The 26,351-nt window shown below is 54.4% G+C and overlaps 2 protein-coding genes across 2 annotated transcripts in view; both read left to right on the top strand.

Moving 5' to 3' along the window:
- MAPKBP1 (mitogen-activated protein kinase binding protein 1) overlaps positions 1-16,422 on the top strand; it is a 58,084-nt gene extending 41,662 nt beyond the window's left edge. Inside the window, exons 4-31 of the mRNA XM_049782400.1 lie at positions 74-131; positions 1,581-1,751; positions 2,507-2,644; positions 2,893-3,075; positions 3,210-3,227; positions 3,455-3,615; positions 5,953-6,142; positions 7,022-7,168; positions 7,405-7,580; positions 8,262-8,353; positions 8,507-8,632; positions 8,973-9,043; positions 9,124-9,245; positions 9,669-9,744; positions 9,826-9,937; positions 10,100-10,163; positions 10,369-10,503; positions 10,621-10,757; positions 10,888-10,943; positions 11,916-12,146; positions 12,414-12,556; positions 12,686-12,831; positions 12,926-13,108; positions 13,245-13,329; positions 13,593-13,867; positions 14,025-14,552; positions 14,935-15,020; positions 15,569-16,422. Of these exons, the coding sequence (XP_049638357.1) occupies positions 74-131; positions 1,581-1,751; positions 2,507-2,644; positions 2,893-3,075; positions 3,210-3,227; positions 3,455-3,615; positions 5,953-6,142; positions 7,022-7,168; positions 7,405-7,580; positions 8,262-8,353; positions 8,507-8,632; positions 8,973-9,043; positions 9,124-9,245; positions 9,669-9,744; positions 9,826-9,937; positions 10,100-10,163; positions 10,369-10,503; positions 10,621-10,757; positions 10,888-10,943; positions 11,916-12,146; positions 12,414-12,556; positions 12,686-12,831; positions 12,926-13,108; positions 13,245-13,329; positions 13,593-13,867; positions 14,025-14,552; positions 14,935-15,020; positions 15,569-15,793 (4,135 nt within the window). The 3' untranslated portion in view covers positions 15,794-16,422. The remainder of the gene's footprint in view (positions 1-73; positions 132-1,580; positions 1,752-2,506; positions 2,645-2,892; positions 3,076-3,209; positions 3,228-3,454; positions 3,616-5,952; positions 6,143-7,021; positions 7,169-7,404; positions 7,581-8,261; positions 8,354-8,506; positions 8,633-8,972; positions 9,044-9,123; positions 9,246-9,668; positions 9,745-9,825; positions 9,938-10,099; positions 10,164-10,368; positions 10,504-10,620; positions 10,758-10,887; positions 10,944-11,915; positions 12,147-12,413; positions 12,557-12,685; positions 12,832-12,925; positions 13,109-13,244; positions 13,330-13,592; positions 13,868-14,024; positions 14,553-14,934; positions 15,021-15,568) is intronic.
- Positions 16,423-18,023: 1,601 nt separating this feature from the next.
- JMJD7 (jumonji domain containing 7) lies at positions 18,024-25,769 on the top strand. Its single transcript, XM_049781569.1, has 8 exons — positions 18,024-18,087; positions 22,715-22,868; positions 22,941-23,194; positions 23,840-23,896; positions 24,739-24,834; positions 25,006-25,082; positions 25,199-25,358; positions 25,434-25,769. Exons 1-8 carry the CDS (start codon positions 18,024-18,026, stop codon positions 25,532-25,534), a joined length of 963 nt encoding a protein of 320 aa, XP_049637526.1. The 3' UTR covers positions 25,535-25,769.
- The last annotated feature ends 582 nt before the right edge of the window (positions 25,770-26,351 follow it).

Below are 26,351 nucleotides of genomic sequence, written 5' to 3'. Positions count from 1 at the left end.
GGCCACAGGAGTCTATGAGGGGAGCAGATTTAGGCCTGACTGCAGACACACTGAGCTGGCTCTTCTGTTGTAGGAAGACCATTACTGCCCTCGCCTTTTCCCCTGATGGCAAGTACTTGGTCACTGGAGAGGTGAGTGAGGGAAGGGACCATGGGGTTGGGGTGAGGGATGCAGGTGGCCCTGGTTCTAGGAACAGAAGGCTGCTGCCATTTGGCTTCACTGTTTTTGCTGAGCCTTGAAATGAGTTTGTTTTTATATATATATATATATATATATATATATATATATAAAGCATAAAATACCCCTTCCCACATTCCTCCCTCTTTGTAACCTTCCGACTAAAGACCATTTCTCAGTTTTGCTTAGCCTTGTGCAGTTGTTACACCCCTGCTATGTTTCTCTACATCCCATATATGAGAGAGAGCATTCCATTCTGTGTCTGTCCCTCTCCTCTGACTACCTTTACTCAGCCTGATGCTTTCCAGGTCCATCATAGAATAGCAAATTGCATGACTTCATCTTTTCTCACAGCCATATAATATTCCACTGTGTTTGTTGTATGACTGTGAATGTCTGTATGGTATGTATGTACACAATGTCTATCTTATGAGTGTAGGAGTGTGTTAACATGTATACTATATGATCCTTGAAAGAATTCTTGGAGCCAGAGAGATAGAATGGAGGTAAGGCGTTTGCCTTCCATGCAGAAGGTCATTGGTTCAAATTCTGGCATCCCATATGGTCCCCCGTGCCTGCCAGGAGAGATTTCTGAGTGTAGAGCCAGGAGGAACCCCTGAGCACTACTGGGTGTGACCCAAAAAACCAAAAAAAAAAAAAAAAAAAAAAAAAGAATTCTTGAATCTTTTTTTTTTTTTTTTTTTTTTTTTGGTTTTTGGTTTTTGGGCCACACCCAGTAACGCTCAGGGGTTACTCCTGGCTATGTGCTCAGAAGTTGCTCCTGGCTTGGGGGACCATATGGGACACCGGGGGATCGAACCTGGTCCGTCCAAGGCTAGCGCAGGCAAGGCAGGCACCTTACCTTTAGCGCCACCGCCCGGCCCCGAATTCTTGAATCTTGATGTAAGTTAGAATAACCTGGAAGGCTGTGTATATGCATATGACTAGTGCTGGGCCTATCCTGCTCTTTCTGATTCTTTAGTTTGGGTTGAGACCGTACCCCAGACTTCCCTCTAACCAATTCCTACTGACCATTGATACCCATTACTGATCTCCTGGGGCCCCCTGCTGGAAAGGAACAGAATTCCTCCCCTTCTCTAACTGGAAGAAAGCAGAGGTTGAGGGGGTTGCCATTGGGTGGTTGGAGTTCTGGTTGTCTTCAAGAATCCTCCCAGAGGCTTGGCATAAGTATAGAGGCACAGATCCTCCCCCACAAAGATGTTGAACAAAACCAGGCCTGTTTCTCCTCAGTTGTCTTTGTTGCCCCAGATGCATGTTCTGTTTCCTGTTGCGTTATCCGTGCTTGATCTGCTCCTGATTTTGCTGGGGCAGTCAGCTGGTAGCTGGGGAGGTGGTGGAGGCATCGATGTTGGTCCTCACCCTCATTCCCTGTCTCTCTATAGAGTGGGCACATGCCAGCTGTGCGTGTATGGGATGTGGCCGAGCATAGCCAGGTGGCAGAGCTGCAGGAGCATAAGTATGGGGTGGCCTGCGTTGCCTTCTCCCCAAGTGCCAAGTACATTGTCTCCGTGGGTTACCAGCATGACATGATCGTCAACGTGTGGTCTTGGAAGGTGAGTTGGGGACTGGCCTCGCAGCCTCAGGGTCTGAGGGCCTGCTGGAGAGGCAGGAAGCTTGCCTACCTGTGCCCCAGCATCCATGCTGCTGACCATGGTCCTCCTCCTAGGAAATAATCTGAAGCAGAAAAAGAGTAGCTGTGAAACCAGCATGTCTATGGAAAGAGGCTGGTTTGATGCCTTCAAGGAACCCATAGGAAATGGAGAAAGCCTGTAGTGCGGGGTGGAGGGGGGGGAGTGCGGGGGTGTCCTTTGAGCCATTTCCTTGACTCTAAGAAACACTTATTTTTTTATTTAGAAGCACACTTGACATTGACCCAGGGTTACTTGTGGCTCTGTCATTGGGGATCACTCTCAGATATATGTTGGTACCATGAGGTGCTGGTGCTCAAACCCAGAATTCCTGCATGCAAAGCCTGTGTTCTGATGCTGAGCTTTCTTGTCAGCACCAAAAACATTTTTCTAAGTTCAAATCTCACCCATACATTCTCTTTGATCCACTTATCCTCTTTCTCTGCCCTATAAAGCTGCCCTTGGGTGCTGGAGTGATAGTACAGTGGGGAGGGCATTTGCCTTGCACACAGCCGAATCCTGGATTTGATTCCTGGCACCCCATATGGTCTCCCAAAGCCTGCCAGAAGTAATTCCTCAGCACAGAGCTAGGAATAACCTCTGAGTATTGCCCTATGTGGCCCAAAGCCAAAAGAAAAAGAAGCTGCTTTTGACACTTCCTTGGCTTTCACTCCCTCCAGAAAAACATTGTGGTGGCCTCCAATAAGGTGTCTAGCCGGGTGACAGCCGTGTCCTTTTCTGAAGATTGCAGCTACTTTGTCACTGCAGGCAACCGGCACATCAAATTCTGGTACCTTGATGACAGCAAGACCTCAAAGGTAAGGGTCTGAGTCTTGCACACCCCTGATACATACTAACACTCATAAAAGCCCCAAATCACACATGCTCCCCCCATATACATTCACACCCCAATACAGGCACACTCAGTTTCCCTCTGCTTGTGTTTCAGCCGTACCTAGGAGTGCCCCTGTACATAGGCCAAGCAGTGGGGCAGGGGTTCAGAGGCTCTGCTTTCCCAGTCCGGGGGAAGCTCAGTTGTGGGTGGCAGCAGCATGTGTGTCTCTAGGTGAACACCACCGTGCCACTGCTGGGCCGCTCAGGGCTGCTGGGTGAGCTGCGCAACAACCTGTTCACGGATGTGGCCTGTGGGCGCGGGAAAAAGGCCGACAGCACCTTCTGCATCACGTCCTCGGGGCTGCTGTGCGAGTTTAGCGACCGCAGGCTGCTGGACAAGTGGGTGGAGCTGAGAGTAAGTGTCCTGAGCTGCACTAGCCTGTGAAGACCACTGGGGAGGCAGGGGGGGTCCGCCAGCCCCAGCCCGGATAACCAGCTCCTCTCTGCTCTCTCTCTACTCTGTTTTCCCTGCTTTCCTCTTCTGCTCAGAACACAGACAGCTTCACAGTAAGTGGGGCCTAGACCCTCCTGTCCTCCTGCTCTTCCATTCTCCTCATGGGCCTTTGCTGTCCTGGTGTTCTTGGCCACTGCTGCTTATACATCCTTTTTGCCCAATCACCGCCCCCAGAGCCCTGCAGCTCACAGGAGGGCTCCTCTCTCAGCTGGCCCTGATAGGAGACTGGTTAGGGGGGCGACAGGTGGCCAGGCTGACCCACGTGCCCCTCTGCCCGCAGACCACCGTAGCCCACTGCATTTCTGTGAGCCAGGACTACATCTTCTGCGGCTGTGCCGATGGCACTGTACGCCTCTTCAACCCCTCCAACTTACACTTCCTCAGCACCCTGCCCCGGCCACATGCCCTGGGCACGGACGTAGCCAGCATCACAGAAGCCAGGTAAGCTGCAGGGCCCAGCCCTCTCCAGAGTTGGTACTGTGTGCCCGACTTCCTTGCTTCTGCTTCAAGGACTGTGGCAGAGTGCATGAACATCCCAGAGGTGACAGGAAGCACCTCTATAAGCAAATGTCACTGTAAGGTTGTTGCTGTTACTGTTATATTATCATTACGGCTTTTGGGCCACTTTCAGCAGTGCTCAGGGTTAATCCTAACTCTAAACTTAGCAATTACCGTATTTGCCGGCGTATAAGACGGACCCCCTAATTTTACAGTTAAAACATAGGTTTAGGCCTATATTCGCTGTATAAGACAGAACGTTCCTGTGCTGCAACTGTATGTACCACAGTGAGCCAATCACAACAAGCAGAGGTTCAAAGGTTCTACTGTCATAGACTTCCTCTCTGACTCTGGCCAATCTGAGCAGGCTTTTTACATTTACAGTGTACATTTGGGTCCAGAACATTGTCTAATTTGCATGCATCAAAAGCCTGCTTGGATTGGCAGAGTTAGAGAGGTGGTCCGAGCAGCCTTGCAGTGATTGGTGCAGGATCGAGTTGGAAAATTAGTTTCATGGCAATATCCAGATGATTTTCGTTTAGCAGCATATCGAGACTTTTTTCGGGATATACTCGGCGTATAAGACGACTCCCGATTTTCGGTTGACTTTTTTCGTTTCAAAAGTCATCTTTTTTTTTTTTTTTTTTTTTTTTTGGTTTTTGGGCCACACCTGGTGACGCTCAGGGGTTACTCCTGGCTATGCGCTCAGAAGTCGCTCCTGGCTTGGGGGACCATATGGGACACCGGGGGATCGAACCACGGTCCGTCCAAGGCTAGCGCAGGCAAGGCAGGCACCTTACCTTTAGCGCCACCGCCCGGCCCTCAAAAGTCATCTTAAACGCCGGCAAATATGGTAGTCCTGGCAGTGCTCAGGACCACGTGGGGTGCTGGGACTGTATCCAGACTGGCCACGTGAAGGCAAGTGACTGACCCCTATACTATCTCTCTAGCCCCTAAGGTTTAACGATACTTATTATAAGCAAGGAAGCTGCACTAGGGGTTCCTGTGATATATCGTGGGCTTGCCTTTGAGGAGTTGAGGAATGTGTGAAAGGATTGACAATTTGTTATTTTTGGATGTTGTCCAGAGATGCGAGTATTTCTATAATTGACTTTATTAAACATTTTAATTTTTTTATTTCTTTGTTTGGGCCATACCTGGCAGTGCTCAGGGTTACTCCTGGCTCTGCATTTAGGAATTACTGCAAACAGTGTTCAAGGGACCATATGGGATGCCAGGGATTGAATCAGGGGCAGCAGCATGCAAAGCCAAGCACCCTACCCACTGTACTTTTGCTCCCAGACTCTATATTAATCAATTTTGTTTAATTTCATTCTTCCCTGCCCCTGTCCTTTCAGAGGACGGTGCCAGCACAAGTTTTGGGGGGGTTTTGGGGGGGAGCACACCCAGTGACGCTCGGGGTTTATTCCTGGCTATGCACTCAGGAATAACTATACTCCTGGAGACCATATGGGATGTTGGGGATCGAACCCAGGTTCGTCCTGGGTTAGCTGCATGCAAGGCAAATGCCCTACTGCTGTGCTATTACTCCAGCCCCTATTACCATACTATCTTTACTTTTTTTTTTTTTTTTTTTGCCAGCATAATTTTAACTATGATACTACACATTGTGCTGCCCATGCCTTCCCTCCATCACAGTGCTCTCTGTTGTAGTATGCTCACATGTGCTCATCTGGAGCACTTTTTCTGGTCACATGGTTTAGTTGTCCTTGTTAGAGTTTGTATCCCACATTGGTGATCTCAGATACAGTCCTGGCTCCACTGTGACCAGAACATGCTGGCAGTGTCACAGAATACACACAGCATAGCTGCGGGGATTGTGCTCAGCACATGTGGGACAACAGAGATTTGGCCCTAATGGCAAGGCAGCTCCCACTGCATTCTTCCACTGGGCTCTTCCTCCACAGGTGGGTGGGATTAGCTATGGTGAGAACTGTCAGTAAGATTGGGAAGGGCAGCTGCCATTTCCATGGTTTGCAAAGATATACTATGTGAACTGGTATTCACACATCCCTATGGATTCTTGTATTTGTTCTGTGCTGTCCTGGCTGCAGTTGGCTTATATGGTGCTGGCATTCTTTGACAGTGTCTTAGTTCATCCATCAGGAGGAGCCCAGGTCTGCAGCCAGGGCCATGGGGTCAACTTTCTTCTCTCAATCAGTTGTTTGCAAACCTGCAGGGCCAAAGGTGGCTTCTTGTTTTGTTCCCTTCAAGCCTTTGCCCTTCCTTACTGCTACATGTCCTGTTCTGTTCCCACAGCCGTCTTTTCTCTAGCGTGAACAATGCCAGGTACCCAGACACCATCGCCTTGACGTTTGATCCTACGAATCAGTGGCTGTCTTGTGTTTACAATGACCACAGCATTTATGTTTGGGATGTGAGGGATCCCAAGAAAGTGGGCAAGGTGTACTCAGCTCTGTATCATTCCTCCTGCGTCTGGAGTGTGGAGGTATGTGAACGGAGCTGGCAGGAGGCTGACTGGCTGGCTCTTCTGGGATACCACTGTAAGCATGGGAACAAAGGAAGGGAGGGACCTCCAAGTCTCACCTGACTTTTCTGCTGCCTATCTTCTCCACCACACACTCTGTATATCTGTACCCCCTCCCCCAGCTCCTAAGCCTAGAGCTGGATGGTTTCTTCCAGTGTGCCCCTGCCCATCCTCTGTTAGTCCAGTCCTTGAGTAGGTGACCTTGGACAAGTCACTGAAATTGCCCTAGTCTCAGTTTTCTCAGTTGTAAAGTGACATACTTGACATGTTTCACTTTTCAAGAATCAGTCTAAGGGGATTTGAATGATAATACATAAGGTAGGGCATTTGCCTAGAATGTGGCCAATTCACTTTTGATTATCAGGCACCCCATATGGTCCCCTGAATCCCATTTGAGTACAGAACCTGGATTAACCCCCTGAGTGTCACCAGGTGTGGCTCCCAAAACCAAAACAAACCAAAAAATATCAGGTCAAAGAACTTACCTAGAAAACAGAAAAGTACCTGGTGCTTGGTGAATTATCTCCATCATGATGCATGTCACAGCATATGGCCATGTACGGCCCTCCCCTCTCCCATCCTCTGTCTCTAGTACAGGAGCACTGAAATGGAAACTGGACATTTTTTGGTCTTTGGTTATTGTTGTTGTTGTTTGGGCCACACCTGGATGTGCTCAGGGCTTCCTCTTGGTCTGTATTCAGAGGCCACTTCTGCCAGCAGTGATCAAGGCATACTATGTGGCGCCCTAATCCAAGTTGGACACATATAAGGCAAGTCCCCTACCTGCTACGTTATTGCTCTGGTCCTGGAGACTAGTCTTTGCTCCCTGTGCCCTTGCAGGTCTACCCTGAAGTGAAGGACAGTAACCAGGCCTGCCTGCCCCCCAGCTCCTTTATTACCTGCTCCTCAGACAACACCATCCGCCTCTGGAACACTGAAAGCTCTGGAGTCCATGGATCCACCTTGCACCGAAACATCCTCAGCAATGTGAGCCTTGAGATCCCGGAACACCCCCTGCATGCTCTGGGAGCACCCCAGGCTCTCAGCCTTTGTACCCAGGCTGGCTGGGCAGGATCTGAACCCCAGATCTTGATCTTCCAGCTTCCAGTTGGCACCAGGCTGGGCAGGCCAGGGGTTTAACTTGGCCACACCTCAGCCCTTTCAACCATACATGTTCTGGCCACGTATGTTCTGGCCTCACCCTCCTTCTCCTGTTCCCCTAGGACCTCATCAAGATCATCTACGTGGATGGGAACACTCAGGCCTTGCTGGACACAGAGCTGCCGGGAGGAGACAAAGCTGACAGTTCCCTGATGGATCCCCGGGTGGGCATCCGCTCTGTGTGTATCAGCCCTAATGGACAGCACCTTGCTTCAGGAGACCGAGTAGGCACACTCAGGTGAGACCCGGCCTGCAGGCGCACCATCCAGGACTAAGGTCTCAAAGCTACAACCTTTGGGAAGTTTAGCTTAGAAAGATTTGGGGACAAGGTCTTATAAACAAGTTACCATATAATTTTGCAATGACAAGACATACATAGCAGAAATTACCTTAACCGAGTGATCAAGCTTAAATAGCCTCATGTCAACATTATGAAACCTATACAGGAAGTATTCTGTGGCATTCTCATAAGAATGGGTAAACTCGGCTCAGTCTCAAGAAACGGAGGATAAAATCTAGTCAAGCTTATCGATCCTTGGCAGGAGGACAGGGTCATAGGATCAGAGAAAAATGGAGGAGACCAGGGGAAATAGCAGTTCAGTGTTATTTGGTCTCTGGGTAGATGCTAGAGTGCTGGAAAAGAGCATAGAAAAGCTGTTGAAGCTCACACTCTGGCTTTCATTGTCTTGGTGCCAATATCCTGAGATGTTGATACAAGGGAGAATGAGGTGAGGGAACTGTGGAAGCTCTGTATACTCAATGCAACTGTTCTCAAAGCTTGAAAATTCCAAAGTTCATGATAATTAACAACAACAAGAAGTTTGGGGGAGAAGAGGTAGAGAAGGTTTGCGAGTCTCCCCTGTAGCTGGCAGTGACCCCCTATGACTTCTGACCTGAAGGATTGGCTCCCCTTTTGCAGGGTGCATGAGCTGCAGTCCTTAAGTGAGATGTTGAAGGTGGAAGCCCATGACTCAGAGATCCTGTGCCTGGAGTACTCGAAGCCCGACACAGGTACAGTCCAGAGGGCCTGGCCGTCTAGCACAGTGGAGATGGGGATGCTGCAAACCTGCAGTTTTCAGTTGGGTTCCTTGCAGGTATAGTTATAGGCACTGCCCTCCTTTCTGAGCTGAGGCACTGTGGGCTGACAGGGTGTTTCCATCCCAGGTCTGAAGCTGCTGGCATCTGCAAGCCGGGACCGGCTCATCCATGTGCTAGACGCAGGCCGTGAGTATAGTTTACAGCAGACCCTGGACGAGCACTCGTCTTCCATCACAGCTGTCAAGTTTGCAGGTAGGACAGTGTGGCTGAGACCCCTTCACATACCCACCGCCACTGGTCTCCTGCTCCCACGAGAAGTCTGCCCAGCTTCTGGGGAGATGGGACAGTGTCTGGGAACAGCAGGCTGGCTAAGGAAATGGGTGGGGTATGGCTGCTAGGCCCAGGGGCCCAACAGCCAGTCAGGATGACTGACCATGGAGGGACAGGAAAGACATGATGCAGAGGGAAAGCCCCTGATGCAGCTGGAGGTTGCAGCCCTTTAGAGTAGGTCTTGTGGGCTCCTGGAGGGAAGGTGGAGAGGCTGCTCACTGTGGTAAGAGCAGGGATTAACAGTCATTTTCTCCTGCAGCAGCCAGTGATGGGAAAGTGCGTATGATCAGCTGTGGGGCAGACAAGAGCATCTACTTCCGCACCGCCCAGAAGGTGAGGGTCCTAAGCTTTTGGGTAGATGGGGCTGGGAGGTGAGTGGGTATGGGGTCTGCCCACATGCTCCCTGTCTGCAGTCTGGAGATGGAGTACAATTTACACGGACACACCATGTTGTGCGGAAGACGACCCTCTATGACATGGATGTGGAGCCCAGCTGGAAGTACACAGCCATCGGCTGTCAGGATCGGAATATTCGGTGGGTACCCCTTTCCTACCACCTGTTCCCATGTGTCTGAGGAGTCAACTCTAGGCATCTTAGTCCCCACGTCTCTCTGTCTGGGACATTGCATACGTGTGCCCTCAGAGCACCTGGGAGGTGGTGGGTACTGTTGCTTTTATTTATTTATTTATTTGTTTGTTTATTTATTTATTTATTTTTGGTTTTTGGTTTTTGGGTTACAACTGGCAGCGTTCAGGAGTTATTCCTGGCTCTATGCTCAGAAGTCGCTCCTGGCAGGCTCAGGAGATCATATGGGATATATGGGATGCCGGGATTTGAACCAGGATTCGTCCTGTGTTGGCCGTGTGCAAAGCAAACGCCTTACCACTGTGCTTTCACTCTGGCCCCTGCTGTTGCATTTCTGCCACTGCTGTGCTGACCTGTAGTACTTCTTCCCAGGATCTTTAACATCAGCAGCGGGAAGCAGAAGAAGCTGTTCAAAGGCTCCCAGGGAGAGGATGGTACTCTCATCAAGGTGAGGCCTGGGGTGGGCTCTCTGGATTGGCCAGTAGGGGCTGTGTTTCCAGCCTCCTCCAACTGTGAGGTCACTTCTCAGGTGCAGACAGACCCTTCAGGGATCTACATTGCCACCAGCTGCTCTGACAAAAACCTCTCCATTTTTGACTTCTCCTCAGGCGAGTGTGTGGCTACCATGTTCGGCCACTCAGGTGAGTGTCATCTTCAGCCCTGGCCCATTTCTTCTGTCGGTCTCTTGGAGGTCAGCAGAATAGTCTCCCCTCCCTTCCAGCCACCCCATCTCCACTGTTGGGGCAGAATCCTGGTAGGGAATCCGAAGTGACTTATGAGGCTGTGTTCTTTGTCTTGCACAGAGATTGTCACTGGCATGAAGTTCAGTAATGACTGCAGACATCTCATCTCTGTGTCAGGAGACAGGTGAGCAGGATCCAGCTTTTCTGATACCCACCTGGCCCTGCTCTGCCCACTTGTATGTGCCAGCTCTGGGAGGTCGGGCTGAGCTGGAGGATCGCTCGGATCTTCCATGGCTCTGGTCTCTTGGTGCCCTTTGGAATGGGGGTGGGAGGGACACCCCACCCCAACTCTCCCTGCCTTCCCTCCCTGACTCGGTGGTTCTCTGCAGCTGCATATTTGTGTGGCGCCTGAGCTCCGAGATGACCATCAGCATGAGGCAACGTCTGGCTGAGCTGCGCCAGCGGCAGCGAGGGAACAAACCACCAGGACCATCTTCTCCACAAATGTCTGCTGGACCAAACCGGTAAGCACTGGCTGCAGGGTGTCAGGTGATGTCCTCCATGTGCCCATGTACCTGCTGTCCTCCTGGCACCTGTTTTTCACACAGCCCCCTGGGACTGGTCTCTTGTTTTGGTCACAGACACGAGACCCCCTCCATGCTTGCTCCTGGGCCAGCTCTCTCGTCCGACAGTGACAAAGAAGGAGAAGATGAAGGTACCGAAGAAGAGGAGCTCCCCGCTCTACCTGTCCTTGCCAAGAACACCAAGAAGGAACCAGGTCGGTCCCCTTAGACCCTTAGAGGGGCCTCTGTTATCTGGTGGGACTGTGGGGTGAATGAGATGAAGATCTGGGAGCTCCTGGAGCCAGTGGGACAGCTGGGTAGAAGCCTTGACTCTGATCTCTGCAGCCTTGCAGCCTGGCCCAGCCCTGCCCCGGAGCCTATCGCACTGGGAGATGAGTCGGGTAAGTCATGCGCTTACGATGCTCCCCGAGATTGTGAGGTGTGAAATCCGGTGAAAGGAGGGCGCTCTGGGACTGACAAGCATTTGGAATGGCATTTGCCCACATCTCTGCCCCTTAAGTTCAAGAAAGGGACTTCTCAGGCACTTGCAACCCTGCTGAGTCAGAGCCCCTCGCTGGGAGCTAGGGCCGCCACCACCAAGGGGACAGGCCCACTGTTCCCACTGTTGTTAGGAGGGGCAAATGTGAATGAGGGACAGGTAGAAAACGGTGAGTAGAAAGTGGTGTCTGGGGGCCGGGTGGTGGCGCTAGAGGTAAGGTGCCTGCCTTGCCTGTGCTAGCCTAGGACGGACTGCGGTTCGATCCCCCGGCGTCCCATATGGTCCCCCAAGCCAGGAGCGACTTCTGAGTGCATAGCCAGGAGTAACCCCTGAGCGTCACCGGGTGTGGCCCAAAAACCAAAAAAAAAAAAAAGAAAGTGGTGTCTGAACTAAGTGGCTAGAATGAGAGTGCCAGAAAGTCAGTGGTCCAGACAGCAGCAATTTGGAGATACTGTCGTTCCAAAGGTATGGGTGGAGAGGAAGCCAGGACCTTGCAGTAGAGTTGCGGAAAAGTCATAAGGGGGCAAGTCACTGGTATAGCGATGGTATAGGGGCTTTTGGGGGAGCCCGCCAGTGGGACAGCAGCCATTTCCTGGAAGGAGGGAAGTGCTGATCAGACCTGGGCAAGGTCTCAGAGATTGGTTTGGAGTTGGGCTCTCCCACAGGCTTGAGCTAGAGACTCACAGCATAACATGTCCCTTATGGATGCTCAAGTCTGAGACTAGAGGGGTCTTTCAGCCATTGCATGAGGCCAGATACTGGGGTAAGCACCAGCCCCTGCACAGGGTCTGCAGTGTGGACAGCTCATTCTCTGCTTCCTCGGGAGGGTCTGCCACCACAGTGGGCATGCTCAAGTTTGCTTCTCCCCTGCCAGGCCCAGGAGACTGAAGGGTTCCTGGACCCCACTCCCGAAGCCACCCAAGGACCCAGGAGGAGGGGGCGCTGGGCCCAGCCAGGCGCGAAGCTTAGTGTGCGCTCCATGATGGACCTGCGACAGCTGGAGACCATGGCCCCCTTCACTCAGGGCCCTGGTCAGGACGCCATAACCCAGTCTGCTCTAGGGAAGCCCCGCCCACAGGCACCTCAGCCCCGCCGTCCTGGCCAGGTGAGAGCGCTCTCTCTGGGGCAGTCTTTGCCAACCCCCAGGGCCTAAGCCCCAGTCTGGGGTGGGGGTGGGCTGCCTCTGTCTGGACTCAGCACTATCTGTGCTGTGGGGGGTCCTGGAAGGGATGTTCACAGGGGTTGGAGGTAGGGAATCCAGAGAAACAGTTCTAGAAGCTCCAGAGAAAGGGTCCGACCCCCTACCTTCTGGCTTCGTGTTGGGCAGCCACTTCATAAGTAAGGTGCAGACTCAGCTACACTTTCCCCTCAGGCTTCCCAGCCCTGCTCTTGCTCCCACATCATCCAGCTGTTGTCCCAAGAGGAAGGGGTCTTCGCACAAGACCTGGAGCCCGTGTCCACTGAGGATGGCATTGTCTACCCGGAGCCGAGTGACAACCCCATGCTGGACACCAGGCAAGGGCCCTGCAACCTTACCCGAGTCACACCCATCTTCCCTTTTCAGTTATGGGTGCACATGAGTCGGGGAGGCAGGAGTCCCATGGGGCTGTGCCCTCTGCTCACGGCCACTCCTCTGCCTGGCAGTGAGTTCCAGGTACAGGCCCCATCCCGAGGGAGCCTGGGAAGAGGCTACGTGGGTGGCCGGGGCTCGGAGAAGCACAGTCCTGACAGCGCCTGCTCCGTGGACTACAGCAACAGCTGCTTGTCCAGCCCTGAGCACCCCAACGAAGGTGAGGCTCTAGCCCTAGCATGGACAGGTGGGGGGCCCCTGGTGACTGCCGGCTGCAGGGGTGCAGCAGGTGCTTCTCTCCCGCCCGCTCCCAGACTCGGAGAGCACGGAGCCCCTGAGTGTGGATGGCATTCCCTCAGACCTGGACGAGCCTGACGAAGAGGAAGAGGAGGGGGGCACTGGCCCCTTTGGGCTACAGGAAGGGAGCCCTCGGACCCCGGACCAGGAGCAGTTCCTGAAGCAGCACTTTGAGACCCTGGCTAATGGGGCAGCTCCAGGTGGGGTCAGGGGCCAGCCTGCCCTTCTCCCCTCTGTCCAGCTAGGAGGGGGTGAACGGGCAGCCATGACTCGGGCTGCCTTCCAGGGGAGGCAGGACCTGGGGGGCCTCCCTGCATTTATGCTGTTCCCTGGCAGGGGGTCCCGCCCGGGGGCTGGAGAGGACTGAGTCTCGGAGCATCTCCTCACGATTCCTGCTGCAAGCACAGAGTCCCCCCATCAGGTACCTGTCTAGAACCCTGCTCTCTCGAGGTGGTCCTGGTTCCCCTGACTACCCAGAGGTCCCTGCAGGATGTCCTGGGGCAGAGGCATCCCTCCGCATCCAGGACCCCACAGGGACCTGACGAGGTATTTTGCGCATCAAGTTCTGTGGCAGTGCCCTCCATCCCCTCTCTGAGCTCCCTTTCCTACTCCCAGAGCCTCTCCCTCACCTGCGAGGGAGGGACGTTGAGCCTTCTCTGCACCACGGCCCTTCCTATCCCCTAGGCAACTGTCATCCACCTCCTCGAACCAGCCAAGACCAGTGCACATGCCACTGGCTTCCGGAGAGCTGCTGCGAAGCACCTGTGCCAATCCTCCGGGGGCACCCCCAGAGGCGGAGCCCTGCCCTGGGAACCGCAGCCCCCAGCACACTGTCCCCGTGCTGTTGCCACGCCGTCGCCTCAGCCCCGACAGCAGCCGGACCACCAGGAAAGTGGTCACAGGCAACCCCTTAGGGGGCCTCCAGAAAGCCCAGTCTGTGCAAAACCTGGTGCCCCAGGGTGAGCTGGCGGACATTCACTTGTAATGGGGGAGGAGTGGGTGTAGCCCTAGGGGAGCCGATGCTGGCCTGGGTTAAGTGTGGACACAGTACCTGCAGGAATGGAGCTTGGCTCCAGGCCTTGCCAAATAACCGGCTTCCATCTCTGCCCTCTGCAGATGAAGCTCCTCCCCCAGGCCCCTCATCTCAGGAGACAGCACCCCGGGACAGCTCAGCCCAACCCCACTCCTACCAGAACCCTACCACCAGCTCCATGGCCAAGATGGCCCGCAGCATCTCTGTCGGGGAGAACCTGAGCCTGGCCTCTGAACCGCAAGCTCCTGCCCCTGCCCGAGCCTCTCCACTCACCAAGCTGGCCCTGCCCAGCCGGGCTCACCTGGTTCTGGATATCCCGAAGCCGCTGCCAGATCGGCCTTCCCTGGCCACTTTCTCGCCTTCCACCCGGGCCCGGGCCACTGTGGAAGCAGGCCAGCAGGAGGGCGTGGGCAGGCCCCCCAGTACCACTGAGAGGCGAGCCTGGGTGGCGGAGGGTGCTGCACCCAAGCCCAGGACAGACTGCCAGCCTCAAGCTGCGCCCCACAGCCCCAGGAGCCAGCACCTCCCAGACAGCGGCCTCCTCCAAGGCCCTGAGAACTGGCAGGCCCCGCCCCCGGTGAAGACCACCAAGCCCTCAGAAGATGCCCCAGGTGCGTGCCTCGCCTCCTCGCTCTCACTTCCACCCACCCCTCCTCTCTTCTCTTCTGGCTCTGTCAGCCACTCTTGGGCTTTGTTCCATTTTTATATATCCAGCCTCTGGCGTTTTTGTCCTGTGTGCTCCTGTCTTGGTCCTTAAGTCACACCCCCGATAGTGAGACCCTCCTGTCATCCTCATGCTCCCCGTGACCTGCTGGCCCCTCTTAGGGTTGCAGTTCTGAGGGAGGGCGGTGCTAGCCCCATCCTTCTTCCTGGCATTGTGTGCGGTGCTTGGTGGTGTTGGACGGGTGAACATAGGAGTGTGATAAGGGTGGGCTGCTCCTGGGAGGGAGGGGAGGCTTCACTGTGCCACATGGAGCCTTCTCTATCCTCCAGAACCAGCAGTGAACCTGGAACAGTGTCAGCAGCTGGTGGCTGAGCTCCAGGGCAACATGCGCCAGGCAGTGCGGCTCTACCACTCGGTGAGTGTCCGTAGGAAGACAGCACTTTAGCAACCCAGTGCTGAAGAGAGTTGAGCTTGGAGTTGGAGCCTTACGTAGGTACAGTGCAGTACTCTATAGGACAGTTACTTGGCATACAGCCAACCCAAGGTCACTTCCCAGCATCCCATATGATTCCTAAAGAATCATCTCTGAGCACAGATCCAGGAGTTGGGCACCTCTGGATGTGATCTTGGGGGGGGGGGGGAGAGAGAGAGAGAGAGACAGAGAGACAGAGAGAGAGACAGAGAGACAGAGAGAGAGATGGGAGAGGGATTGCTCAACCTGTTGATTGGTGGGATTCGGTGGGATTCCCTGTAGTTTCCCTGTCACATAACTCAGTTCCCTGAGTTGTTGCTATGATATGCAAGTGGCACGAATGCCTGCCCCATTCCACATTATCCTGATGGTGTGTGGCCCACCCCACTTAGCTGGACCTGACAACTCCTCCTTTTGGGCAGGTGGGTCCCCTGCTGGCACCCTGGCTTGACTCTTCCCCACATGGCTTCTTTCCTCATTCTCCCTCACAGGTGGCCGGCTGCAAGAAGCCGTCTGCGGAGCAAAGTCGCATCACTCAGCTCCTCAGAAACACTTTCTCCTCCATGAGGCAGGAGCTGGAGGCCCTGGCAGGGCCACTGCTGTGCAGTCCGGGCATGAGCCCTGGGGTGGGGGCTGAGCAGACTCAGGCCCTGCTGGAACAGTATTCAGAGCTGCTGCTGCGGGCGGTGGAGCGGCGCATGGAGCGCAAACTCTGAGCTCCGAGACCTCCTCCGCTCCCCACCTGTGGGCATCAGTGCTCAGAGGGGAAGCGACTGGCCCTCAGGAGCCCCTGTATTTATTAATTTATTTCCCTGACTGTCGCCTCACTTTTTTGACCACCTGCCTCCATGGCCCCTTGGGGGCTCACGCAGAGGTGGTTTTGAGTTTTGTCACCTTGGTGCTGTGAGGAGGAGGACAGTCCTCTCTCCTTAGAAGCCATTTGCTGTTACTGCAGGGATCAGCTCCCAGCTGGAGCACACACAGGGTATCAGTAGGGGAGGGGTCCACAGCCACTCCTCCCCGCTTCCGCCCCCTCCCACACCAGTTGCCAGTGTGGGTTGGTCCCTTGTCCCCAGCAGAGTGTCTCCCCCACCAAAGCATTCCCAGTCATCAGAAGGCTTGAATTGTTGGCAAGTCCTGAGCCCCACATTCCACTCCCATTCCTGTCCCTGAGCGTCCTTAACCGAGCCATCCTTAACCGTTGTCTCCCCTGCACCCCTCTACCCCCAGAGCTGTGGAGCCAGCCAGCAGGAGGGCATTGCTGCGGGACAGCGAGCTCTCTGCTGGCATACCTGAAGTCCTAGACCCCCTTTCCATAATCCCTTGGTCCTCCCTGTCCCCAGCTCAGGCCCTCTCTTTCCTCATGGTCACAGAACCCACTTACCTTTTGTTTGGGACCTTGGCCATAGATTTCTCTCTCTCTCTCTCTCTCTCTCTCTCTCTCTCTCTCTCTCTCTCTCTCTCTCTCTCTCTCTCTCTCTCTCTCTCTCTCTCTCTCCTCTCTCTCTCTCTCTCTCTCTCTCTCTCTCTCTCTCTCTCTCCCTCTCTCCCTCTCTCCCTCTCCCTCTCTCCCTCTCTCCCTCTCTCCCTCCCTCCCTCCCCTCTTCTCTTCTCTCCCTCTCTCCCCTCTCTTCCCTCTCTTCCCTCTTTGTCTTCTCCCCTCAGCCCCCCACATGCATACACATACCCCTTGTTGCTAGAACAATTGCTTGGCTGGCTGCTGTGTGGCTGGTTTTCTCACGTCCTGATTTTACAGACATCCTCATGGGACTCCTCTCCAGGAGTTCAAGGACAGAAAGAACATACTAACTTGGGGCCGGACGATAGCACAGTGGTAGGGTATTTGTCTTGCACGTGGCCAATCCAGAACGGACCCAGGTTCCATTGCCAGCATCCCATATGGTCCCCCAAGCCTGCCAAGAGCAATTTCGGAGCACAGAACCAGGAGTGATCCCTGAGCGTTGCTGGGTGTGGCCCCAAACAAAAGAACATACTAACTGAATTCTGGCTTGTATGAGATGGTCCAAAGGGTACTTGGTTCAGGGGTAAGGGCCCTCCAGCGGTGCTCAGAGACAAGAGAGGAGGGAGGCACAGAGGTGCCACGGCTGGAGCTGACAGATACCAGAAAGGTAGAGGGTGGGACAGGTAAGTGGCAGAGGGCAGCGGGGGAGAGCAGAACAGGACAGTGTTGGGGTAGAGGAAATGTGGGGCGTGGGTGGAGCAGGGCCCAGTTAGTGGTAGTTCAGTGGGTGAGCGCAGGTGAAGAGCAAGGACCTCGGGTCGGTCAGGGCAGCCTTGCACAGTGCCAGGCCCAAAAGCCTTGCCACTCTGGACAGGCGTGCAGCCCATGGGTTCGAACCGAGACTTAACTGGATTCTGAGAAGTACCAGGCCATCTGCATTGACCCCAGGGTGTAAGCCGGCCCCCTCCTCTCTGGTCCTGTCTCCCGCAAACCCCAACCCCAAATCTAGGGCTCAGGCTTGAACGAGCAGGCTCCCCTTCCCCGCCCATCCCAGCCAGTCCGGCCGGCACCGCCCCCCCACCAGGGGCCAGCCAGGCGCCTAAGGAGCTCAGGTTCGCGGGAAGGTGCCGGTCCTTTTCTCCTGCGGCCTGGCTGGTGGGTGCCCTCGGCGGGTGCAGCCCCTCCCTCCACCGCCCCCACCCTCCCGAGACCCCCCATCCAGTTTCGAGGCCCCTTATTTATACTTTTGCACTTTGTCCGGGGGGAGTTTTTCCTCCTCCCCCGGGGCGGAGGCCGGTTTTTTTTTTACCGTGTCGTTCGTATGGATGTCCGAGCTCGTCAATAATAAACAATCATTTGCTAAGCCTGGCCTCCTCGCTGCGCGGCGGGCGGGGGCGTGGTCGGTGGGCGGAGTCTGAGGAGGGGCGTGGTCGGTGGTGGGCGTGACGCTGCGTCACGTGTTCTGGAGGGCGTGGCCGGGCGTCATGGCGGAGGCGGCCCTGGACGCGGTGCGGCGGGAGTTACGAGGCTTCCCGGCCGCGGCGCGGGGTGAGTTGCGTGTCCGTCGCTCTTCGCAGAGCCGGGGCGGGGCGGGGTTCGCACGTGGGGGTCCCGGAGGCCCCCGAGGCCTGCCGGGCCGGTTCCCCAGTCAGGCCCGCGGGCTTGGTTCCTGCTCCCTGCCCCCCGTCGCCTCCTTTCTGGGACTCAGCAAGTCCGAGAAACTCGAGGTTCGGGGGACCGCAACCTCGGTCCCCTGGGGCCACCCGGGACCCCAAACGCCGGCCCCCAAGACCGTCGGCGGGCTGAAGCGGCTCTGCAGGCCCCGCTTGCTCTCTGGGACGTGGCTCCCAGACACCCCTTCACCTCCGCGTGCAGCCTCATCCCAATGGCAGGTTGCTGGACCTGGGTTCGATTCCCGGCACCCCATTTGGGCCCCCGGGCCTGCCAGGAGCGATTTCTGAGCGCAGAGCCAGAAGTCACCAAGCCCCTGAGCGCCACCGGGTGTGGCCTAAAAACAAAAATCCAAAACGACAACAAAAAGAAACAACAACCAATAAAGCAAATGTACACAAGTAAAGGCACTTGCCTTGCACTCGAACAAGCCGAGTCTGGCCCCCAGCATTTCATATACGGTACCCCTAGTACATCAGTAGTCATTCCTGATCAGAGAACCAAGAGTAATCTCTGTATACTCTCACATGTAGCCCCCCAAAAACAAACCCCCCAAAAATGTTTTTAAATGTGTTCTGCCCTGAATTTTCCATGCTCTGAACTCGTGTTGTCCACTCACATACCCCAGTGTTGACAGGCGCTGAGGTAATTTCCACCCTGTTTTGAATGCTGCAAGGAAGAAGGAACCAGGGAAATAAGGGGGTGGAGCCCTCTTCCCCAGCTCTGGCACTGAAGGTGCTTGAATGATACCCTGCCAGCTTGAAAACGACCTTGGGGGTATTCCTGATGATCCCCAGCACCTCTGGGCCTGAGCACAAAGCTGAACCTGCCCCTCTAAAAAAATAACAACACTCCAATGACTACCTTGAGTGTGTTCTTTAATAAGCACTTATTCAAGAGCCACAGCCATAGGACAGCAGGTAGGGAGTCTACCTCCCATGGGGCCAACCAGGGTTTGATCCCCAACTCATCAGAGCCTGCTAGGAGCAATTTCCGAGTGCAGAGCCAGGAGTAACCCCTGAGCGCCACCAGTTGTGGCCCAACAAAACGAAACAAAGTACTTAACCAATACTTAGTTGCGCCCAGCAATAGTCCGTGTGCTTACTGTATACCAGTGACCCAAAAAATTCCACCTCTATTCAGCTGGCCTTATCAGTGAGGTCTTGGCATGAGCAGACACTAAGAGACTGTCCAGGAGATGGGTTAGAAGGCAAGTGATCTAGGGAAGAAGCAGAGGGTAGAGGTTTAGGGTACAGGCCAGAGGTAGTAGCAAACATAAGATGGTTAAGGAAAGACTGAGGAAGGGCCAGTGCTTTGTTTAGCAAGAGGGACTGGACTGATAGGCTGAAACCCTGAGGGTCCAGGAACAGAAGTGGGGGCCACACAGAAATTGGGGAGGGTGTTTGTTTGATTTCTGGCAGGATTGTTGGGCAAAGGAGTTGGGATTCCTCTCACTGTTTGGAATCTTCTTATTTGAAGTCAGGAAATAATGGCGACCCCTCTTCTAAAGGAAATTTGTATAGTGAGAAAATAAAACTGAAATAACAGAATGCAGAGTTCTAAAAATGGCAGTTTATATGCATTTTAAGAATTCCAATGAGGGGCCAGAACTAGTTCAGTGGTTGGGGCATTTGTCTTGCTTGTGGGCGACCTGGGTTTGATCCCCAGCACCCCATATAGTCTCCTGATCACTGCCAGGTGTAATCCCTGAGCATTGCCAGATGTGAGCACCCCCTAAAAAATTCCAATGAAAATAATGGGGAGATTTACCTAGCCCCAGCTTGCCGCCCTGGCTGACTTTTATTGCTAAACCCCATCTTTCCCCTAACTACTTTGTGGGCTTCCTGCTTCTCTCTAGCCCAGGGCTACCGAAATGTTGTTTTTCTGTTTTGAGGCCACACCCAGTGGTGCTTAGGGTTTACTCCTAGCTCTGCTCAGGATTCACTACTGGTGAGGTTCAAGGGGACCCTATGGGATAATCCTGGATTAGCTATATGCAAGGCATGGGTTGTAGGAGTATTCCATCCTCAATTTACCTACCAATTTACCTGATCCTCTAAAGAAAATAAAAAAATCACTCAGCAACCCTCTGGTCTGAGTTCTTCCCAGGTACAAACAAAAAAAGCACTCCACAATCGAACCATGAAGGTCCTCTGGGCTCATCCAGCACGTCTCAGGGATGGCATTGCCCACTTAAAAACCCAACTTGGGCCAGTATTATGAGTACAAGTACCAGCTCTGTTTAGTGTTCTTGGCCCACCACAGTCTTCCCAAAACAGACTTCCAGTTTTTTGACCTAAGGCCACTTTCCAGTTAGGTCAGAAGAGATAGTACAGGTAGTAAGGCCCTTGTCTTGTGATGTGGGGAGCCTGGGTTTGATCTCTGGTACTATACATGGTGCCTAGAGCACTGATGAGAGTGATCTCTGGGGGAGTAGGAAGAAAAGGGAAGGAGGGAGGGATTGATTCAGAACTAGGACATAACTTACTGAGCATGTGCCCACCTGGGTTCCATCCTTAGCCCCTCAAGCATCCCAGGTACAGCCCCAGAAGTCCCCAGAGCACTGCCTGGGGAGCTCATGTCACCCCAGCATCATGAGACCTGAGCAGCACCACACACTTGGGTGCTTGCATTAAACTGCCACCCTGTTGGGTAAGAATTGCTGGCGTGGGGGTCTCCTGCGGTTCTTTCCTCCTGAGCATCACTTGGGCTTGTTCCCTTAAAAAATACAGTAAAGGGACCAGCGAGGTGGCACTAGAGGTAAGGTGTCTGCCTTGCAAGTGCTAGCCAAGGAAGGACCTCGGTTCGATCCCCCGGCGTCCCATAGGGTTCCCCCAAGCCAGAGGCAGTTTCTGAGCGCTTAGCCAGGAGTAACCCCTGAGCATCAAATGGGTGTGGCCCGAAAACCAACAACAACAACAACAAAAATACAGTAAAAAAAAGTCACTTTCCTACTAATTGCAAGAGACAGGTGAAATTGTAAAATCCAGTACAGTGGATTATTGGAGTAAGCTGCATTAACTTCCCTCTGGGGATGTAATGTAGATGAGCCCTCTAAAGGAGGAGGACATGCAGCCCCTTGCCCCGGCTCCCTGAGTCGGAACAGGAAGGCATTCCAGCCAAGTGGCCAAGTGTGGCCACGCCTGAAAGCCTATGTGGAGTGGGGCAGCCGCAGATAGGAGGTGCAGACTGGAAAGGTAGGTTGGACCTGTTCATGGAGCTGTGCTGCTGGCTCAGGCAGACTGGTTTGTAAGTGGTGGTAAACCATCAAAGGAATTTTTACGGGGAGTGTTGAGAAGTTGAGATTGTGTTCCCTGGTGATGACTGGGCCAGAGTTAAGGATGCTCAGAAAGAGGGTAAAATTAGCCAAGGGAACTAGTCAGTTAACTGCAGGAGACTTTCATTCCACTATGGAATTTTTTGTCTGTGTATGCCTTTTTGAAACATACTTGGCAGTACTCGGAGGTTACTCCTGGCTCTATACTCGGGGATCACCCCTTTGGGGCTCAGGGACCCATACATACAGGGTACCAGGGTTTGAACCCAGGTTAGCTGTGTGCAAGAAAAGACACCCTCCTGCCTTCCACCTACCTTCACAACTATCACTTCAGCATTCTCATCCCGTCGTTGAGCAGACTTTGCCTGCACTCCCATGGCCACATGAGAGCTACACGAGGCCCCAGGGAGGCATCAGAGATTCTTGTGATAAGTAGTCCTGACCTCAGGGAACCTCTGTTCTGGCCAAGGAGCCCAGTGAGTGCTTTGAAGAAGCGAAATATCTAGCACTGATCAGATGTTGGTAAATGGCAGGGGGAAAGTTGCAATTTAAGAAAGGATGCTCAGGGAGCAGCCTCGAGAAGGGACACCTGAGGACCTAGAGCAGGTAGGTTGAGTGTGGGAACCAGCAGCTGAGCAGGGGCCAGTTTGAGATAAGTGATAGAATCAGCAGGGCCAGGGTGTAGACAGTTACTGGGGTGATAGGACAGGTGGGGGTGGTGCGTGGGCACTGAAAAGAAGAGGATTGTATTGAGGGTTACGTGGGGCCACCGGAGCTGCCCAGTATGCACAGCCACCCAGGAGCACAGGCTGCACGGGTGATGGAGGACCAGGATGTTGTTCCCAGCACAGAGCCTCTGTCAGGCCTGACTTAGTGCAGCGGTTGTCTGAGAGGAGTGGGGTGCCAAGCGCTCATGAGCGACTCTTGTGAGAAGGCACTTTCTCATACTTTCCCGCGACCCCAGCCCACCATCCGCCCTTGGTGGCTTCACTTTGCTCATTCAGAGCCCTCCACAGCCTTGTTGGCTGCCTTTCTTGAGGGGCCTCAGGAAATAGGCTGCACCAAGTGGGAGGCCTGGGCCTTCGGGGTGCAGAGGTCCTGGGTTGGACACTTGTGGCCCAGCCAGGTCCTTTATGTTGTCCAGGGCCCTTCGTCACCAGTGTGTCCACACCAGGGTGCTTACCCCAGTGGTGCTGGCCTTCAGCCTCGATCTGTCCTTTCTCTCAGAACTCAGCGTGCCCCTGGAGGTGCCCTACCTGGACGAGCCCCCGACCCCCCTTAGCTTCTACAGAGACTGGGTGTGCCCCAACAGACCTTGCATCATTCGTGGCGCTCTGGAGCACTGGCCGGCTCTGCAGAAGTGGTCGCTCCCCTACCTCAGGTGGGGCCTGCCCTGGTGGGGAACGGGTGGGGGCTCGGGTGCTGGGCAGGTGCTGACAGCCCCTTCCTTCAGAGCCACGGTGGGCTCCACGGAGGTGAGCGTGGCTGTGACCCCAGATGGCTACGCAGATGCTGTGCGCGGAGGCCGGTTTGTGATGCCTGCCGAGCTGCGCCTGCCCCTGGGCCTCGTGCTGGATGTGCTGGAGGGCCGTGCCCAGCATCCGGGGGTCCTCTACGTGCAGAAGCAATGCTCCAACCTGTCCACCGAGCTGCCCCAGCTGCTCCCTGACCTGGAGCCCCATGTGCCCTGGGCTTCTGAAGCACTGGGTAAGGGCCATGAGGACACCCTGGTTGTAATGGTTCTCCCCATGGTGCTGCCCTCAGAGGGTCAGGCACAGTGGCCAGCACCCTCTCCCTGGGCCCTGGCCAGTGCTGCCTATTTATCTCCCTCCCTCCCTCCTTCTGATCTTTCCCCTTCTTCCCTTCTCTCTCCCTTCCTCTCTCCATCTCTCCCTTTCTTTCCTTTGTGTGTGTGTGTGTGTGTGTGTGTGTGTGTGTGTGTGTGTGTTTTGGGGCCACACCCGGCAGCTCTTAGGGGTTACTACTGGCTTTGTGCTCAGAAATCACTCCTGGCAGACTCGGGGGACCATATGGGATGCCAGGAATCAAACTCGGGTCTTCCCTTTTATCCTTCCTTCCTTCCTTCCTTCCTTCCTTCCTTCCTTCCTTCCTTCCTTCCTTCCTTCCTTCCTTCCTTCTCTTTCTCCCTCCTTCCCTCCCTCTTTTCCTTCCTCCCTCCCTCTTTTCCTCCCTCTTTCCTCCCTCCTTCCCTCCCTCCCTCCCAACTGTAGAGGCTAAACCCTGTCTACCTGTGTCCTTCCCTTGTCCTTCCAGGTCCAGGGGTCCCTGATTTGGTACCCAGGCCTGCCCTCAGGACAGATGCCTCACTCACCTCTTCCCTCTGACCCACAGGAAAAATGCCTGATGCTGTGAACTTCTGGTTGGGGGAAGCGGCTGCAGTGACCTCCTGTAGGTGTTGGTCGAATTGGGGCGCAGAGTGGGAGGCAGTGGGGTGAGCTGGATACCTTCGGTTAAACTTTAGAGTTGTAGACACACACAGCTCATGTGGGATAGGCCTGGGATAGCATGGAGGATAGGGGTTTTTGGGTGTTTTTTTGTTTGTTTGTTTGTTTGTTGTTTTGATTTGATTTGGGGGCCAAACCTAGTGGTGTTCAGGGCTTCTGGCTCTTAAGCCCAGAATTTACTCCTAGCAGGTCTGGGAGACCATATAGGATATGGGAGAACAAACCAGCATTAGCTGCCTCATGAGACCAGCGCCCTGCCTGCTGTACTATCTGTGCTACCCCTGTCCCTGTTTTTCTCGCTGTGATAGTTCCACACCTGGAAGGGTTCCTCCAGCAGTGTCTGGGGCCTGTACGTTGCAGACGGTGGGCCAGGATGTTATACCTGTAAGACCTGCTCTTGGCCCTGGAGGACATTGTTTTCTTTGTTTGTTTGTCTTTTTGTTTCTGGGCTACACCCTGTGATGCTCAGGGGTTACTCCTGGTTCTGTACTGAGAAATCGCTCCTGGCTTGGGGAACCTTATGTTACTCCGGGGATCATACCCAGGTTCGTCCTGGGTCAGCCACATGCAAGGCAAATGCCCTACCACTGCACCATCACTCTGGCCCAAGGACACTTCTTTCTCACTAGCTCTAGAATGCTCTCCTAAAGCTCAGGGGGTGAGGGGCTGCGCTCCCAGTTTCCATAAGTGGAGACAGGAGCCTTCAGGCCCTGGGGAGTCAGAGCTACAGTGCTCCCCTACTCCATCCTGCCCTTCACGACTCTGTCCTGGTCTCCCCTGTGACAGTGCATAAGGATCACTACGAGAACCTGTACTGCGTGGTGTCAGGAGAGAAGCGCTTCCTCTTGCATCCCCCCAGTGACCGGCCTTTCATCCCCTATGGTAGGGTGCCCTGGAGGAAGCAGTTGGGGCAAAGGGCAGCAGAGCCCTGGAGGCCAATGCTCATCCCTGAGGTGTGGACACAAGCCTCTCGTTCCCAGGGCGCATGGGGGGTGGAGGGACTTTGAGCTCCAGGACACAATGGGGCTCATTCCTCTGTCCCTCTGGCTCCAGAGCTGTACCCGCCAGCCACCTACCGGCTAACTGCTGATGGGAGCTTCCAGGTGGTCGAGGAGACAGCTGCTGACAAGGTGAAGTCTGTTCTTTTTCAGGAAGGGCCAGGCCTGGGAGCTGTGCTGCCGCGCTGAGACCCCAGGCCTGGGTGGCCTGTGGAGTGTTCCATTCCGTGTTCTCCACCTTGTCCCAGGTGCCCTGGATCCCCCTGGACCCTTTGGCTCCGGATCTGGCCCGGTATCCCAGTTACAGCCAGGCGCAGGCCCTCTGCTGCACGGTGCGGGCCGGGGAGATGCTCTACCTGCCAGCACTATGGTTCCACCATGTGCAACAATCCCAAGGCTGCATCGCCGGTGAGTGCTGGATGTGCGGGCTGGGTGGGGGGAGTGAGGAAAGCGGCCTTGTGCTCAGGCCTCTTCTCTCCATAGTGAACTACTGGTATGACATGGAGTACGACCTCAGGTACAGCTATTTCCAGCTGCTGGATTCCCTCACCAAGGCCTCAGGCCTGGAGCAAGAGGCCCGGTGACAGGTGCTGGGAAGCACATTTCGGCGGCCTGACTGGAATGGTCCTTGGAGGACTTTGGGAGTGTCTGGAGGCCCGGAGGTGCCAGGCTGGTCTGGGTGTGGGCTCGCAGGAAGTTGCCTCATGGGTGTGCAGCCCCAGCCCTGCCCAGTGCGTGACAGGCACCACCTGTCTGTCTAGAGGGAGGTGGTGCCCTGTGGTGGGCACACGGGAGTCTCAATAAACGGTGCTGTGACCCCTCTGTTCTCACACCCGCTCTGCAGCTGCCTTGTGTTCTTGTGGATTTATTTGAGTGTGTGCTCAGCATGAACTGGAGCCCCTTGTGTCATCTTCCCTCCCTTTTGCCTTCTTTGGCCTCTGATAACAAGCAATCTGTGAGAACCCCTGTAGTCTGCTATTTCCTAGAGAGGAGCAGAGCTGGCTGGAGAGAATGCTCCCAGCTGGCTGTTGGTGGCTATACAGGTTTTCTTTTTTGGGGGGCTACATTCGGCAGTGCTCAGGGGTTACTCCTGGCTTCTCCTGGCTCTGCACTCAAAAATCGCCCCTGGCAGGCTTGGAGGACCATATGGGATGCCTGGATTCCAATCAATGTCAGTACTGGATCGACGGCTTGCAGTCCTACCACTGTGCTATCTCTCAGCCCCTAGGTGTGTATATATATATATATATATATATATATATATATATATATATATATATATAAAAATAGAGAGAGAGAGAGAGAGAGAGAGAGAGAGAGAGAGAGAGAGAGAGAGAGAGAGAGAGAGAGAGAGAGAGAGAGAAGCCATACTTGGCAGTGTTTGGAACACAAGCCCTCTTA

This window comes from Suncus etruscus, chromosome 10 (genome assembly GCF_024139225.1).
Source record: "Suncus etruscus isolate mSunEtr1 chromosome 10, mSunEtr1.pri.cur, whole genome shotgun sequence".
Classification (NCBI taxonomy): domain Eukaryota; kingdom Metazoa; phylum Chordata; class Mammalia; order Eulipotyphla; family Soricidae; genus Suncus; species Suncus etruscus.
The sequence above is the reverse complement of the archived record's forward strand: the minus strand, read 5'-3'. Positions and strand labels throughout refer to the sequence as shown.